At 36.5% G+C, this 17,256-nt stretch overlaps 3 protein-coding genes across 4 annotated transcripts in view; 1 reads left to right on the forward strand and 2 right to left on the reverse strand.

Annotated features, from left to right (window-relative positions):
• Positions 1 to 8,243, reverse strand: part of ubr1 (ubiquitin protein ligase E3 component n-recognin 1) — a 33,204-nt gene extending 24,961 nt beyond the window's left edge. The window contains exons 1-9 of one of the 2 annotated variants that reach the window (XR_008806660.1): positions 8,156 to 8,243; positions 6,611 to 6,876; positions 4,356 to 4,434; positions 4,069 to 4,179; positions 1,778 to 1,905; positions 1,565 to 1,703; positions 1,417 to 1,479; positions 1,199 to 1,322; positions 30 to 137 (exon numbers count right to left, since the gene is read on the reverse strand). Coding sequence is in view for 1 of the 2 variants with exons in the window: in XM_056245537.1 (XP_056101512.1) it covers positions 30 to 137; positions 1,199 to 1,322; positions 1,417 to 1,479; positions 1,565 to 1,703; positions 1,778 to 1,905; positions 4,069 to 4,179; positions 4,356 to 4,434; positions 6,611 to 6,876; positions 8,156 to 8,191 (1,054 nt within the window). In the remaining variant the exon portion in view is untranslated. The remainder of the gene's footprint in view (positions 1 to 29; positions 138 to 1,198; positions 1,323 to 1,416; positions 1,480 to 1,564; positions 1,704 to 1,777; positions 1,906 to 4,068; positions 4,180 to 4,355; positions 4,435 to 6,610; positions 6,877 to 8,155) is intronic. The other variant, XM_056245537.1, reaches the window with a different exon arrangement.
• A 2,228-nt stretch (positions 8,244 to 10,471) lies between these two features.
• gpr132a (G protein-coupled receptor 132a) lies at positions 10,472 to 11,607 on the forward strand. Its single transcript, XM_056245676.1, has one exon. It carries the CDS (start codon positions 10,490 to 10,492, stop codon positions 11,459 to 11,461), a length of 972 nt encoding a protein of 323 aa, XP_056101651.1. The 5' UTR covers positions 10,472 to 10,489; the 3' UTR covers positions 11,462 to 11,607.
• Positions 11,608 to 13,235: 1,628 nt separating this feature from the next.
• On the reverse strand, positions 13,236 to 17,000 carry si:dkey-229e3.2 (uncharacterized). The gene is made up of 5 exons (XM_056245677.1): positions 16,493 to 17,000; positions 16,207 to 16,364; positions 14,802 to 14,943; positions 14,548 to 14,616; positions 13,236 to 13,762 (listed from the first exon to the last, which is right to left on the reverse strand). Exons 1-5 carry the CDS (start codon positions 16,706 to 16,708, stop codon positions 13,640 to 13,642), a joined length of 708 nt encoding a protein of 235 aa, XP_056101652.1. The 5' UTR covers positions 16,709 to 17,000; the 3' UTR covers positions 13,236 to 13,639.
• Positions 17,001 to 17,256: the final 256 nt, after the last annotated feature.

The raw sequence follows: 17,256 nt of genomic DNA on the forward strand, positions 1-17,256 counted from the left end.
ACCTCTGTTGTAGAGATTGCAATATTTACCTTTATAAAGTTTGGCATCATGCAGCATGAGTCGACTGATCAAGCAGAGTTTATCGTTGTCTGCGGCCGGCTCCAAAGCCACCTGGCAGAACACCTCCCTGAGGCCAACTACAGAACCAACGACAAGGACAAAACCTCCATTTTTTATAAAAATAAGCAACATAAAAGCTGGTCTCAAAACCCTGGCAACTTTTCTTTTAAGGAAAAAAATATATTAAAATGTATAAATAGATACAGATTATTGTTATACAGCACCGGTCAAAAGTTTGGAAACATTACTATTTGTAATGTTTTTGAAAGAAGCCTCTTATACTCATCAAGCCTGCATTTATTTGATCAAAAATACAGAATTTTTTTTTGTGTGAAATATTAAAATAAAAAAAAATAATGGTTTTCTATTTTAATATACTTTAATAAAGAATTTATTTCTGTGATGTAAAGCTGAATTTTCAGCATCATTACTCCAGTCATGTGATCCTTCAGAAATCATTCTAATATGCCGATTTGATACTCAGTTATAATCAACATTGGAAACAGTTGTGCTGCTTAATATTTTCTTATAACCTGTGATACAATTTTTCAGGATTCTTTGATGAATAAAAAGTTAAAAAAGAACAGCACTTATTTATAATAGTAAAGATTCATACTGTTAGAAAAAAATGCTACAATTCTTTTAAACTTTGAATCCTAATGAATGAACTAATGAATCCTGAAAATAGAAATCCTGAAAATGCTGAAAATGATTTCTGACAGATCATGTGATACTGAAGACCGAAGAGTAATGAAGACACTAATGACACTGAAGAGTAACGGCTCTGGTAACGGATGAAAATTCAGCTTTGCATCACAGATATAAATTATATTTGAAAGTATATTAGGAATTCCTCCATTATACACACACAAACGAAGATCGGCTGCAAGGAGACGCGGTTTAGAGTTCATTTGCTGTGCACCAACCGCACTATCAGAGCAATCGCAAGTGTGCCAAGTGTGAACACACCCTCAGAAGGGCTGAATCGATGTTTGCACTATAGATTCAGAAGGGCTTACTACAGCCAGGAAATGATTGCCGAGTAAATGTAACTGTTGTGAAAAGTATTGTATTGTTTTAAAACGGAACAGTTATGAATAAGAACCAGTCCTTAGTTCACGAGTCCTAAATGGTCTACCTGAGTAGCCAATGATCTTCTGGAACCATGCGCCAAGTCTGAGGGCGAAGGTCTGATGAGCCATAACAGCAGTGTGAAGAATCTCCACCCGCAAAGGTCTCTGGACGATGTGCTCTGAGTTACGCTGCAGAGGAAATACAAATGCGGGTTAACAAATTTGAAATATCCATTACATCTACAAACAACCGTTTAAAAATGTAGTGTGCAAGAATGTTTACCTTGATATTATCCCTGGCGTCTTGACAGGATCTGAGGGTACCTCTCTTCACTGCTTTCCGCCCCTGACATCATAATAACGGCACTATTGAAAAGTCTGTACATTGACAATGTAAGACCATGTGGAAAGCGGATGCTAAGAAAACTCACTTCCTTGTCAATGAGTGCAGTGTAGATTTGAGCCTGATTCTGGTCACAGGCGATTGCTCGCTGAAGTGTGTAGATGACGTGGTCATATGAGTGATGTTCATCGTTGTAGAGCACACAGTAGTAGGCGTCTTCTTTCACTCTAAACACAATATTAAACAACATTAACCTTGAACCTTTTTTGCTAAAGTTGGAGCACGTAACTGCATATCTCACTTTGGCTTCAGCTCTTCTGATAGTTCATTGTTCTCTTCCCAAACCAGCATGTCTGCCGTGTACCGCAGCAGCAAGTGGAACAGCGTCTGAGCCCTTCCTTGAAGACCTGGATCCATCACACACTCATCCTGTGACACACATAACGCCGACTGTCACTGAGAGTCCTTTCGACTTTCATTTCACAGAATGGTTAAACTTTTTGTATACAATTGGTTCTGTCCTCACCTACAAAAATCTATTGTTACAAATATAAGACGACCCCGACCCATCTTTTTTTCCCCCAAGATGTACCTTTTGGAAAAAGGCTTTTTGAAGACCAAATCCGGTCTTTTATAAGGAACATGCTTTTATGTAAAAAAAAAAATTCCGTAACCCTTTAGTTTAAGGACCAATTCACACTATTAACTAGTTGCTATTAGCATACCAGGATATTGGCTGTTTATTAGTACTTATAAAAGCTGCATTACCATATTCTACATCCCTTAATCCTACCTAATACCTAAACTTAACAACTACCTTACTAACTATTAATAAGCAGTAATTAGAAGTTTATTGAGGCAAAAGTCATAGAGTTAATAGAGAAAATTGGACCCTAATCTAAAGTGTGACCTAATTTTAATATTGCATATTTTTCACATTTTAATTTTTGTATTGAAACTATGGTAAATACTGGTCACATTAAACAATAAACACTTTATGGCCTACCATAAAAATAAGCTGTAGTCATTTCCAGTAGATTTTACAATGACTGATTTCTCACCTTTTTATGTACATTAAAAGCATTAGCATGTCAAAAAACAGGTGTTTGATCGCATTACCTATGAATGTTTTTTCCTTAACCCGATCACATAGCGCTGAAAAGACAGCAGTTTCTCCCTGAAGTCAGAGGGCAAGACTGCATCATTCTTACGCCGCATCAAAGCGGCCGGTTCGAAGAAATTGACAGGCAAGTGTGCCAGTACGTAGCCGAAATAAGAAATGAGTTTCCTCGCTGGTGGGTATGTTCAGGTCTTTGGCGATATCCAGTGTTTTCAGTTGGATAACGGCTCTGGTTATATGCAGCCACTCATTTTCTTTTTTCAGCTACGTACTGAGTCTGACACCCTTGCCTGTCAATTTGATGAAAATGAGAATTTCAGAGCTTGAGTGGATGAGAAGTTGAATGATTTAAACTGTGGCCTTTGTCCCACATGACCTTAGTAGATTTTGAAATACAGTGCACGAGTCATGTGGACTACTTTGATGATGATGCCTTTTATTTTTGTTTATGGAGCTTGATTATTAGCTCTAGTCCCCGTTCACTTTCACGGTGTGGAAAAGAACAGCTTGGACATTCTGCTAAATACTGGGACAGCATGCTCACAGAGGCAAGATCACAAAAATAACGTCGCTGTTGTTTATTCTCATTTGTATATTTGTCTGATATCTGGCAAGAAGTCAAGCTCCCCCCAGAGGCCTGCTGCAGTAACCTTCTAAAAATCCTCAATTTTCTGAACACCACCAGAGGATCACAACCTGTAACATCTCCTAAAAGCCAGTCACTCTAATAATAGAGCTCAGGTACCGAAACTGCTCATAAACTGACTGTGCAAGCAGCAAAAAGATAAGACACAAAACATAGCAGACCCGTTGAGCAGGATATGATGTTTGTTGTTTTGGTTTAATGCCCATCTGTCATGTTCATTATGTGCATGTTTAGATCTCGCCTGAGGGTGTCAAAGACAAAAAGGCACCTGCTGTTTTCCGACAAAGGTGAGTATGTGGTGAGTGGCCATGAGTGAGTGTGGATCTAGACCCTGATCTGATCACGGCGGATCTATTGAATTATCTGACCACTTAAACAGACCATCTGTTTTCCAGGCCAGAATACAGACACACAGCTAGAAATCAGTCATGATTACATCCCATATCAGTACATCCTAGCTTTTGATGGAATACTGGGATTTAAATAAATGTTTATACCCTTAAAAACCAAGTCTATTAGTTTAATTCTAACTTAATTCTATTTATTTACTTGTACAACAAACCCTCTCACGGAAGACTTTAATTATTCTTCTACCCCTGTAGTCTGTTTGTTTTTTTCCAGCTGGTTTTGCATCACAGCCCTCCTGTGTGTCACTTTCCCACACACTCTGTTTTCCCACAGAGGGAGGGAGGGTTGGGGGGTTAGCAAACGCAGGGGCAGAACAGCTCCTCTGACCTCGAGGCAGGAAGTTAGTTCAACAATACTGTTCACGGTAAAAATCGACAACAATCTTAACATCGATAAGCTTCTGGAGAATGAACTGTACCGTTTCCATAGCAACTGAAGTGCCAGGGTCGTGTTGAGAGCAACAGGGTCCCGTCTTCCAAGCCTCCAAGTCTCCACAATCGCAAAAACCTCCTCCTGCTGAGGCATGCATCTGCGGTTGCAATGTAAATAATAATAGTTATAATAACAAATAAATAATATAATATATAAGTAAAATGTTTTAATTAATAAAAAAAAAAAAGTAATTTGTAATTACATTTAAAAATATATATTTCATAAACATTAAAAGTTAAAAATATAAATAATAATACTAATGAGTGCATGTACCTTGTAGCGATGACTTTTGTGCACACTCTTCTGGAAGCATTCTATGCAGAGAACACAGGTGGGATCTATTGCACAGTCCCTGGAAATACATATAAGGATGATTCAAGGCAAGGAAAGCAATACTGTCATTAGCAACCTATACATTGAACAGGGCTCCTCATAAACCCATCATAAAAACTTCATTGATATATTATATATTTTAATAAAACATATATATAAAATCAATTATTGTTTGTAATTGATAGTTCATTCTGGTTCTCGACTCATATTGTCTGGAACCGTTTGCATCACTCCGCAGCATTTCTCACAGACTGTGTGTCATGTAGGGTTGCCACCTTTGATTTGTGAAAAACCGGGACACTTTGAGGGGGAGGGGTCAACCAGGGGCGTTTCCAGCTTTGAAGGACATCAAAAAAAGAGAACAATCCCGGGAAAACCGGGACGGGTGGCAACCCTAGTGTCATGGCGGACGAGCAAACAACCATCATTTTACAAATACTACTGTTGTTGTCACGGAATGTAGTTTTAAGAGTTTTTTTAGGCGAGAATGTAGTTATTTATACCTCAAATATGCAATTTATATTGAGAAAGGGTCCGTTAGTGATTTTAATTTCGACTTCAGTAAAAGTTACATTACACCATTAGATGGCGGTAAAGACTGTCTTTATGAGGAAGTCAGTAGCAAAGACTTTTATTTTGAAAGGGACTGAAAAAAGGTTGTAAACAATAACATGCAGCTTACAAATGCATTGACTAGCGCTGTCATGGGAAATCCCCTTAACTGTTAAAAGGACAAAGACAAAGATATTGCTTTCCTCAGCAGACATTCAAAGCGATTTTATGATTATGAATATAAGATTGACCTGAAGAATATCAGCTAGAAGCAGAAAATGCACTTGCTTAGTCGATCTCTCTCTCTCATACTCTACTCTATATACACAGCATTCCTTGTTGCTATTTCTAAAGTGACATTTTAGAGTTAGTAACAGTGGCTTGGGCTCATATGTTAAACTGTCCAACCTGAGATTTGAATCCGTGGCGGAAGGAAGAGGGTTTTTAAAGACAGTTTCTGATTTATTTACACAGTTGTACCGTCATACATACGAGTGTGATATTACACAATATCACACTCGTAGCCATGCGATATGGCTCTATATCAGTGTGGCTGTGATTGCCTACGGCACTATGGAGCCATATGGCACGGCTACGAGTGTGATATTGCTTAATGCTTATATATATAATATGTCTACACCTTGCTCTAATGAGAGGATTAGTGAGCGTGCAGAACTGGACAAAACTCTTGCTTTCAGCAGTTAGTGGATTCTAACTTAAACACCTCTGATTGGCCATTGCTTTAAAGAAATCAACAGACATGTCTGTCACTAGCTACACTTCTCAACGCTGCAAAAGCACATTGTAAAAATTAACATTTGATGCTCTCCAGAGTGTAAACAGATGATATGCACATGATAATTTGCCAAATCGCCAATATGCTATTATTATGGAGCAAACTGATCCTAGGCCAGCAGTTATGAGCAGCTTTTACCTACAAGTCTAAAAGCAATCAGAAGCAGCAGCCGGCAGTGGTTTTTGAGTGAGAGAATCCCATGCCAAATCCAAGTCCAAGGCCAGGGGAAGCCTTGCCCAGCCTTACACACTATGTCTATAATTGTTTACCTTCATCTATTGTTCCCATTCTGTTGTTCATTGGTTATTTTAAGGCTGTTTATAATAGATTTTGTTGTTTTCATGAAACTGTTGGCTGAAAATAAATCATTGTCTAATTATTTGTATCCCATGAATTGTAAAATGATGTAATTTGAGAGTAGGCATTGAGGTCAACCCTATTTCACCAAGGTCCACTCACTTTAAAAATTCTGGCCTCGCCATTAACTTGAAAAAGCAAAGTGTGCATTATCCATTGACGAAGGCTGTCCAATGAACAATGCACATCGAAACAATGCCCAAATACAGAAATACAGTCCTGCTGATGTACTCCTTACAAACATACATAGGAGTATGTTAAATGGGCGCCACAGCAAAATGGCTGCCCACTGCTCCCGGTGTGTGTCCAAAGTTTGCAGTGAGCGTGTTCACTACTCACACTACTCCTAATGTGTGTGCACTAACTTGGATAAGTTAAATGTAGAGGACAAATTCAGGGTATGGATTACCAAACTTGGCCTTCACATGTCACTTTCAGTTGGTGACTGCATAAACTGTGAAGTATTTTATGAAACGGTCTCCATTCTAACCTGCAGGAGTAAACGGTCTCGCCCTCTTTGAAAACACGTCCACACTGCTGAGCTGATGAGCTGCTGTTGTGTTGCTGTAGCTTCTCCAAGCCCACACAGGGGTCCTCCCCAAAAAGAAAGCACTCCAGAGGATACAGGAGGCGTTCCTCAACCTTTTGCTCCTCCTCTCCTTGTTGTGGCTCTCTCTCCAGGCAGTAAATAAGGGGGACCTGCTCCCCCAAATAGCGGAGTATAGCAGCCCCTCTGTTTGAAGCCTCCTGCCATTTCTGGTGGCAAAAGAGAAAGAGCATAAACAGTATAATTAACTATATTTTTAAATATGGGTGTTCAAAAATTACATTTTAGCAATCAAAAGATTCTCCTCATTCCAAAAAAAAGTAATTTATTGAAACAAAAGAGTAGTAAGGCCCACTTTTATGGTGCTTTTATGACCTTTATGATGAGAGAAAGCTTTAGGTTCCATTCATTGTAATTGCATGGAAAAGAGTGACTAGTACAACCTGCTAGTACACTAATCAAAAATTGTCCTTTTGTTTTCTATGGAGAAGCAAAATTTTAAACAATACTTTGTAAAACGGAGAAAGTCAAGCTTGACAACTAGTTTTAAGATTTTCTTTATTGTTGGCACAATCTTACAATTATGATGAGTCTGATCACAGTGTTCCCAATCAAACATTGATTATTGTTTAGACCAGGAAGAAACATATTTTAATTATAATATAAATTGATGATTGAGTTAACCTCACTGTCTGCCACATGATTATTCAAGGAAAACCAAGGGTCAGTCCTGACGCATACTTGCGTTTCAAATCTTGCTCAACATTCAAAACCAAACTTTTCTAAACTTGTTAAATGTTATTTGTGAGGGGGTGGGGATCATTTTGAAGAAGTATAAGTTAGTTAACCACATATTAAATATGGTTAGAATATGCAAGGCTACATTCTGTACTAGCAAATATCAAATTAAAAAAACGGCTATTCTGATTATAAATAATGAAAATATATTTATAAAAAAAGGCTGCATTAAAAGGTGAAAAAAAGTTGCACAAGGCCGAAGACCTGGTAAAAATTTTGTCTCTCAAAATGTCTATTGAACCCAATTTAAGTGAAAGTGTAACTCTTTATTTATGATTTTCGTCGTTTCGTAAATAAATTAAGCTTTTAAAAGCATTAGCCCGAAAATGTAACTAAAAACTGCTTGTTTCTGCAGTAATTTTCTACCAACCATATAACACAAAATATTAACAGCTCATGTTACAAATTTAAAGAGACAAAAAACGTACTAAATGCCATAATATATGCGATGGTGTAGAATAGAGCGCTGTTAAATCTGCTGGTTTACATGCTAGATGATAAACAACAATCATGTCAACAAAATCTAGTATCTGACCAAAATGTTCATCATTAAATCGTAAATAAAACATAATCTACAGGTTTACCACGCAGATTCAGCATATATCTTTCCCTGCTAAAAGCACAATCTATTGAAAAACTCGTGACATGCGATTGCATTTGTGTCTGAAGTGGTTGAAATCAAATATTTACCGTGCTCAACTGTACACCGTTCAGCGACTCCGCCATGATTCAAATGCCGTAAAGCGTCACCACAGCAACACATCAAGGACGGATTTGCAACAGTTTAAAAGTCTTGATGGATTGAATTCTTTAATATAACAAAAATGTTAAATATAGGCTACATTGAAATTTGATCACAGATTGTAATCAAATTAAAAGCATGTGGTTTTACATACAAATTACATAACACAACAAATAATATACAATATTATAATTACTTTATATTATATAAAAGTAGCCTAATTGTTGAATGTATGCCTTTTTATTATTTTAGAGTATCCGTCTACTGGAAGATTCAATCAAATGATTAATAACAAGATACTCATTTCCCCCTCCATTTTTAGTCCAAATTTCATTGAATCACAAGGAATAATAATGTGATGATAATGTTCTGTTCCACGGACGAAACAAAGTCACGGGTTTGGACCTTAATGAATAAATTATTAAAGAATTGTAATTCTTTGTAAAATATCCATTTCCACAAAAAGAAAAAAGAAAAAAAGAAACATTTTTATCCCTGCAGCGCCCTCTGGAGTAACGTTTTGTCTTACGTTCTGGATGATTGAACATTCTATTTAACCCTGAAGATCAGTTGTGTATTGCATGCAGTCCAAATGTAGTGACGAGAAAAATGTTTTGGATGTTTATTTTAATAATCAGAGATTGCCTTCAAATATGACCCCATAGTAAACGCAGATGTGTTTGAAGGACCACGTTTCAGCACGCTTAGGTCAAATGCAACAAAATAAGTAGGCTACTTACAGTAAGGGAAAGCTAGGTAAGTTCAGCTACTACGTATTTAAAGATAAAATATAATGTGAAGAAAAAAAACAATAATAATGTCCACAAATGACGTCAACTTTTTAAGGAAATGTAAAATAAAAATTGTATCACTCTATAAATACTTAAAATGTTACTCAGATCAGATGTCTTGCTGTATCAAACGTATTGCATACTATTTGCATACTATTTCCCCTCCGTCTGCACCGTACGTGAGAGACAGCATCTCACACGTAGGCTAACTGCAGATAATAACTGAACACTTGCTCATCCTGATCACTTCACTTCCTTTTAACCATGTTGCTGGACGCATCTAACGCATTCGTGGAGATGAGAAAAGAGCGTTCGGGCTTGAATTATATAATATAATTTGACAAATAGGAAAAGAGATAGATGATGATATGAACACTGACACTGAGTAGAGTTCCCGCGATCAGCTGGAAGAGGTAACTGTTTTATTCGTTATGCAAAAAAGGTGTGGATTGATCAACTTACCTCTTCAAGGGAAATTTGATAGAACTACCGGTAGCTAAAAAATGCTACAAAAGAACGCTTTCTAATGCAGCATATCCTCTTTTAAGAGCTACTTATAGAACATTTTGACATCATACTTTTGTTATGATGTCAAAATATTATATTACATTGATATTAAATGTCTATTCTTTTCTCTATCAGGATAGAATGTTTATGGTTTTGTTAATAAATGGATAAAAAGACTGGATAATATGGATAATAGTAAGCATTGTTTAAAGGTGGGTGTAGTGTTTTTTCCCTCATTAAAAGCTACACATCGAGAAATGAATAGTACTTAAAAATGTTTAAAATCATTTATCAGTAGCCTAATAATTTGTCTTATTTACCATGGTGTGGGTCCCTCATGGTGGTCGCCATATTATCAGTAGGTCACATGCTTTAGAATTCAATTATTTCTGTAAGTTCAACTAAATGATGTGGTCATATCAGTGAAATTTGAGCAAAATTGTGCAGGCATAAAAGGTCTGTTGTCTACTGTCAATAGTGTCGCACAACTCGCAGAGAAGTCTCTGTTTCAAACCAAGCAGCTTCTGCTAGTAATGCGGTGAATCTCTTGGACAAAGACCTGCTGCAGAATCTGTGAGAGGAAATCTTTTCCCCTCACTTAAATTTCGCAATTGCATGATTCTCTATTAAAATGACTGGATTTCGCCTGCAAAAATTCCCTGAACAATGTGACCGCACCTTAACCCTGATTAAAATAGCATATCAAAAATTGTGAGTTTAGTTTGTCCAATATATTAATACACTAATTAATATAAAAATGTCCTGTAGAGTCGAAATAGCCCATATAGTATTGTATAATATTTGACTTTGCTGTGGGAAATAATCTGAGTGGAAACGATAACATACTTCTGAAAATGTATTTATTATACTTAAGGTAGTACTATTTAAGATACTATTGCTAACCCCGTGTTTCTTTAAATGAAACTTACCAATTTAACTATTCTTTTTTCCATCTTTTTGGATAGTCTCAGCCTCCCAGTGACCATGAACTTAACCAGTACAACATTAATAGTCCAAAACCTCACAAACGGTTGTGAACCGCCTTACGATGAAGAAAACCCACTTCCACTTGTGGCTCTCTACAGTATAGTAATCACAGTAGGTCTGCCTGCTAACCTGATCACGGTCTTCTTCACACTCATTGAAGTGTGGCGGAAGAACGTTCTAGGAATCTACCTCTTCAGCCTGTCAGTATGTGACCTGATGTATCTAGGTACACTTCCGCTCTGGGCCATTTACATCAACAGAGGCCATCACTGGGAATGGGGCTCTCTGGCCTGTAAGGTCACCGGCTATGTGTTCTTCAACAACATGTACATCAGTATCTTCTTGATGTGCTGCATTTCCATGGACCGCTTCGTCGGGGTGGTCTACGCCGTGGAGTCTCGAGGTCTGAGAAAGATGAGGCATGCCGTGATCATCACTGTTGTGATTGTGGTAGTCGTTGCTGTGGGACACGTGCCCGTTTTCACCATGACAGAGGGCAACTCGGAGAAAATGGAGGACAAGCGGTGCTTCGAGCCAAGCAACCCCTCTGATGTTGTGACGGCACTCAACTATTCCCGCTTCTTCATCGGTTTCTTCATCCCGCTGTGCATTTTGATAGTCACCAACTTGGCCATCCTTGTTAACGTGCAAGCTAGCACGGGCCTGAAGCTACGGACCAAAGTCAAAGTTCGTAACCTGGCCGTGGCTGTCGTCTTGTTCTTTCTGGTCTGCTTCACGCCGTACCATGTGATCCTTTTGCTCCGCGCAATCAATTATCACTTTTCGAAGGGGAAATGTGACTTTGAAAGAAGTGTCTACACACCCTATACGATCTCTCTGGGTCTGTCTACCATCAACAGTGCCATAAATCCAGTTTTCTATGTTCTTACCAGCGACAGTGTTCTTAAGAGGATCCACAAAGGCCTGCAAGGGTTACGAAGCAGCTCAAGATCTTCTTCTTTAGTGTGATTTTCTTTTTTTCTTTTTTTCAACTGGGACTTTATTTTCCTGAAGCCTGTATAACATTTAAAGAATGAATAGAAGTTAGAATTTGGTTACACGTTATTTTGAGGTGACGTAGGTGAACCTGTCATAAACAAAGAGACCTTTCTTAAAACTTGACAACTAGATTTTGGAAAGATTTTTATTGTCCCTGACCCAAATATATTTACCTTAGCAATGTCAAAGTGTGTATTCAGAAGAACATTATGCAATTTGTGTGAAATGAAGCAAGAAGCCACAAACATTAGTAGAGGAAATGGTTAGAGCAAGGTGCGATTGTGCAAAAAAGAGGATGTTTTGTCCGCTTGTAGGTGAGAATCTTCTAGACACGTAGACTGTGTGCCTGCATGAAGGCACGTAGTTACACAATCAAACGCATGTGGCTGATAAAAGGCCTATTTTTTATAAAGTACAAGAAATGATAACAGATGGTAAGACTGAATTACCATCAGTTCTCCCTGAATAGTTCTTGATGCTTTAAACTTTGTGTTGCAGTGAGGACTTTGAGCGTGAGAACGGATGCTGTAGATCCAATGTTAACTTTGCCTTTTAAATAGTTGTGAACTTCCTATTGGCTAAGTTTTAAGTGTAGTTCTGTTTTCAGTTTGAACACAAGCACAATGACAGGAAGTGTGACAGAATCAGCTTCACCAGGAGTGCCACATAAAGCTAAATGTAATCAGTCGACTAAATCAGGAAAACTGTTCAAACTGATAAACATTAAACTTGACTAATTTGGTGATAAATTGTGTTGATATTATAATTAATAAGCTTGATATCAAATTAGCCCTAAACTGAAATTAGCTATAGTAAGTCACAGGAGTTTACAAAGTCAAAGGCAGCATCCCTTCTAACATAACATACAGGAAGCCCTTTTACATTTTATGAATTACATATAGGCTACACAGATTCATAATAAAGCTATGTAAGATATTCAGTCAAGAGCAGTGAATGGTTTTCTTTTCTTTTGTTGTTCGATTAACATTAAGGACATAGACCGCAGCAGGGAGGCCTATATGAGGCTGCTGTCACTTTAAGACCTTATGTATGAATCCAATATTAGATAATAATAATTTCGCCTAACTGTTTACTTTCACTTTTGACATAACTGACTGTGTTTAGGTGAATACTCAACAAGACGGCCATTTTGATACATAGATGTGTGTATTTAAGCGTTCAAGCCACGTTGTCATTGCCTGTCGGTACCGAATTCAGTGCTGTACAGTATTTATTGTGCTTTTTAATAAATCATCAAGCATATCCTGCTTTTCTTTTCATGCTTCCATGTTTATTTTCTGCTCTATCATTTTTAAGCAGTCCTGCGCTCCACGGATATATTTACATACAGAAAATATAGAAAAATCTCTATCAATGTCGTCATATCGCCCAAGCGTACTCCGTGCCTCCCCTGACACATGAGAAAACCCTGAGTTATAAGATATACTTTTGTCAAAGCATATGTAAAAATTGTAACTGACAAAATGTTTTAATCTGTTTACTACTGATGTATTTGATGTATTGAGTCGAATTGCATTTACTCCAGAAGCCACTAGGACTTCCAGAAAATGTAATAATCTATTTTTAAGACTCATTGACACACCCACCCAGAAAAAAAATGTATTCCATAAGAGTTTAAACTTCTCTTTTTTATTAAGCATTTGAGTTACATTTTTCAGTCCTTTTTAAAAAAACAAAATTATTATAATAAAAGGCAAACTGATCTAAAGTGCAGGACAAACTATTAGAGCTGTATATTCATTTATTCTTGTTTAAATATTTCCAATATAAATATACCAAATACATTCAAACATTTAAGATATCAGTTCACAATAAAAATAACATAGATTTAAGAACAGTAAGCAATGAGCTTAGGCAGCAACAGAAAATTGAATATATAAATAATGATATGGCTGTTAACTGCCTATACTTGAGGTTTACAGTGATTTTGTTCTTATTAGGCACTTGTTAGTTCTGTTCTAATGCTTCTGTTAACAGCCTCTTATTTACGTTAGTAGTAAGTGTGTATGTCAAGTAAGTTAGGATATTCTTCCTGAGCTAGTGTGCATAGTAGAACGTCCCTGTGCTTTTGTCAAGCTGGCTTTTCCGGGATATATTTGTGTATATGTGTGTGTGTACATGTGATGTTTATTGCAGAGGATCTTTCTTGTGCTGGTTGGGCCGCAGGTTCATGCTGTACTGGCTGAGCCACTGGCGTGAGATCTGGTAGAAGAATCCTGGAGAGTTTTGACAGTGGGATGATGGCATCAGCTACAAAAAAAAAAAAAGTTTAAAGGTCAATGAACCTGTTCATTTTTTACCTTTGATTAATTTCCTCTAAATCAGTGATTTTCAAACGTTTTCAGGTGGTAAAAAAAACAACAAAAAAAAACAAATCATAGACCACCTAACACCCCAAATTTGGAGGAAACCAGTTAAAAAAATAAAAAATAAAACTAATTATGTTATCAATTACCATACTCACCCTCATGTAATTCCAACCTGCATGATTTTTTTTCTTTCTTTTGTGGAATAGAAAATATATTCTGAAGAATGTTGGTAATCAAAATATTTTGACTATTGAATGTCCAAACAATGTCTCAAAATATATTTTGTGTTCATGACAATTTTCATTTTTGATTGAATTATTCCTTTAAGGAGTGTAAAAATCATTCTTAGTTTATATCCTACTGTACATATTAAAATATCTTTATTTTTACCAGTCCATAATTTTGGTAGACTGCCGTCTTATTCTGATTAAATCTCTTAATCTGACAATCTCTATTCAGTTTTTGCCACATATTAGTTGTTTTTATGACTTTTGAAAGACATTTCATGCTTTTCATCTTCAGAAAGATCTTACTTCCTCCCCATATTGCATGAAAACTGTGACTTATAATGTGAAACAACCTCTTTAAGTAGGTTTGACATTTACCTAAGAAGACCTGGCAAACTATTAAACTATTTTGATACCAGTTATCTAAAAATATATTAGAAATGAAACAAACAAAACTAAAATCTGAATTGTACAGAAATCATACTGATATGTCACCAACCTTGGTTTGAATAAGAGCTCCAGGAGGGTCTTCTGGATGTTCTAGTTCAAGATCAGACAGAGTTGTGGTCTGAAAATAAAAAATTAAAGTTGCTTTTTTTAATAGCACCACAAAAGCCTGAATATGTAACAGCACAACCTCTCCCCTCAACAAGCCACATGAGGAATCAATCATGTCTGTAGCACAAAAGATGCAGGTCAAGTAATGCTCTGAATCTGAATACTCAGTCCACAGCCATGTCAGTCTCTGCCCACCTGTGAGTCAGTGCTTGCGTCCGGGTGTCTGAGCTGCAGGGATTTGACCAGTCCTTCATGGGAGTATAGTTTAGGTTTGGGACCTGACAGTCTCAGAATCTTTGACCCAGACTGTAGATGACACCAGAAATGTGCAGCTTGGCTTGATGGGAAAGAGAGAGAGAGACTTTTGACAATGACATTCCATAATTTAAAAAAAAGTAATAAATCACAACATTTTACTGTGCAAAAATAGTTTGAGCACATTCCAATCAGGGCAAATGATGACAATGTACACACATACTATTAGATTTAAATCTTACATTTTCTGGTTTTACTTCAATTTTAGTTCAAGTTTTAGTAATTTGGCTTTGTGTTTTTGTCATTTTTTTAATAATGGAAATAATTAATAGTGCAGAAGTTCAGATAAATAATGGGGAGCAAGTCCATTTTTATTTTAAATTTATAGTTTTTTATTTTATTTATTCGTTTTAGTTTAGTTTGTTTTAGTTATTTTAGTAATTCAGGTTAAATTAAACGAAAGTGAGAAATGTTGCCAAATGTTTTTCAACTAACAAGTAAAAATTGTATTTTCCATACAGCTTGAATACATGCTTAATGAGTGTACACATCTGTATGAATAATAATAATAATATAATTATTTTCAAAACATTTAAGATAATTATATATATATATATTTTTTTTTTTTACAAATATCAGGACTTTGTAAAGATTCATAAAGTTTTACAATCTGAATCTCTATACGATACAATTTCCAGCTTTATGTTTTTTATGTTTCTATTTTTTGGTTGCACCACATGATCTTATAATATGTCAGATAAAAGTTTTCAAATATTTATAACGCCTTAACAAAACTGCTTCACTGTATTTTTTTATAAAACATATTCAAAATAATAAAATAGGTAACACTTTCATTTAAGGTCCAATTCTCACGATTAACTACTTGCTTATTAGAATGCATATTACTAGGATATTGGCTATTTATTATTACTTATAAAGCACTTATTAATGCCTTATTCTGCATGACCATATTCTACATCCCTTAATCCTACCCAATACCTAAACTTAACAACCACCTTACTAACTATTAATAAGCAGTAATTAGGACTTTGAGGCAAAAGTCATAGTTAATAGTGAGAATTGTTAATAGAGAACTATGACTTAACTATGACTTGACTATGATCTAAAGATTATGGCAAGTCATAGAAGAGTAATATCCAAGTTATTATTTGTGTATGATGTGCATTTATAATTGATTTTGTGAATAAATGAATAGATCCGAGCACTAAAACAACAAAAAAGTAAAGATGGCTGCTATAATGACTTCGGCTACTTGCAAAGCATCTCACCACAACTGGGTTTCATGATCTCATAGTGAACAGTAGCAACAGCAATAGACTTGTACCTTGATATTGCTGCAGACTGAGAGGGCATGTGTAATGTGCTCTGATGTAGCTGGGACAATGTAGGGATTTCCATCATGATAAGGTTTTTCTCTCCCTCCTCAACTTGAAAGCAGTCATTAAAAATGAACCAGGGATTTACCTTGTCTCCATTTTCAGCCTGTAAAACAACAGCGTTAAATATCACAATAACACTCAGCACAGACAGAACGGTTTGAAAGTATGTCACCTCTAAATGATTTTAGTATTATGTAACCACAGTTAAATATACAAAACTGCAGAACGTACCCTTTCAGGAAACTCGAAAGTTCCTGTTTCTGTCACAGGTATGGCTGATAATTCCTCTTTCCTGGTTTTGTCCTGTAATCCGCCCAAGTCTGAAAACCCTTTGTCATCTTGCTGGGGTTCTGTCCAGTCCGCAGAACTGAACGTGGACCATTCGTCAAACCCTTCACCACTTTGAAAACCATCTTCACCATAGAGGTCCAACATACATTCCCCCATTACACACAACAATGTTATCCAATAACACCCGTGACACTATTACAGTTCTGTCTACATCTAGTTGTTCTATCAAGCTGTAGCAGGATCAGCAGGGGTTGCCTCTATATTGACCTAATTTCTGTTGTTGTCGTCTTTGTAGCTTCGCTTTTGGCAGTGTGCAGTTTGTTCTCTGGTGTTCGGCAGGAGGCAGGGAGTTCCCATTGTATTTCATAGGCAGGTTAGAGGACACATGCTTCCTTCCAAAGACATTTCCTCAGTTGCTTTGCTTCGATTTACAGGAAGAGGACCGAGGAATCTGTCTGTGGAGTAAAATATTACATTTTACATAAACATTATATATATATATATATATATATATATATATATTTTTTTTTTTTTTTTTTTTTTAAGTTATAAACTCGCAACTGCGAGACATAAAGTCAGAATTGTGAGATATAAACTCGCAGTTATGACGGGGATGGGGATTCAGAATTTTGAGATAAAAAGTCCATTTTTGATTTTGTTTTGTTTTGTTATTCTGTGGCAGAAAACAAGCTTTCATAGGTACT

Source organism: Rhinichthys klamathensis, unplaced genomic scaffold (genome assembly GCF_029890125.1).
Source record: "Rhinichthys klamathensis goyatoka isolate OS25496 unplaced genomic scaffold, OSU_Roscu_1.1 h1tg000032l_1, whole genome shotgun sequence".
Taxonomy (NCBI): domain Eukaryota; kingdom Metazoa; phylum Chordata; class Actinopteri; order Cypriniformes; family Leuciscidae; genus Rhinichthys; species Rhinichthys klamathensis.

Coding starts and splice junctions, on each gene's coding strand:
- si:dkey-229e3.2 (XM_056245677.1), bottom strand. CDS start 16,708: ATGGGGGAATGTATGTTGGACCTCTATGGTGAAGATGGTTTTCAAAGT. Junction 16,365..16,492: donor CTTTCGAGTTTCCTGAAAGG/GTACGTTCTGCA, acceptor GTTGTTTTACAG/GCTGAAAATGGAGACAAGGT. Junction 14,944..16,206: donor CAGTCTGCAGCAATATCAAG/GTACAAGTCTAT, acceptor TTTCCCATCAAG/CCAAGCTGCACATTTCTGGT.
- gpr132a (XM_056245676.1), top strand. CDS start 10,490: ATGAACTTAACCAGTACAACATTAATAGTCCAAAACCTCACAAACGGT.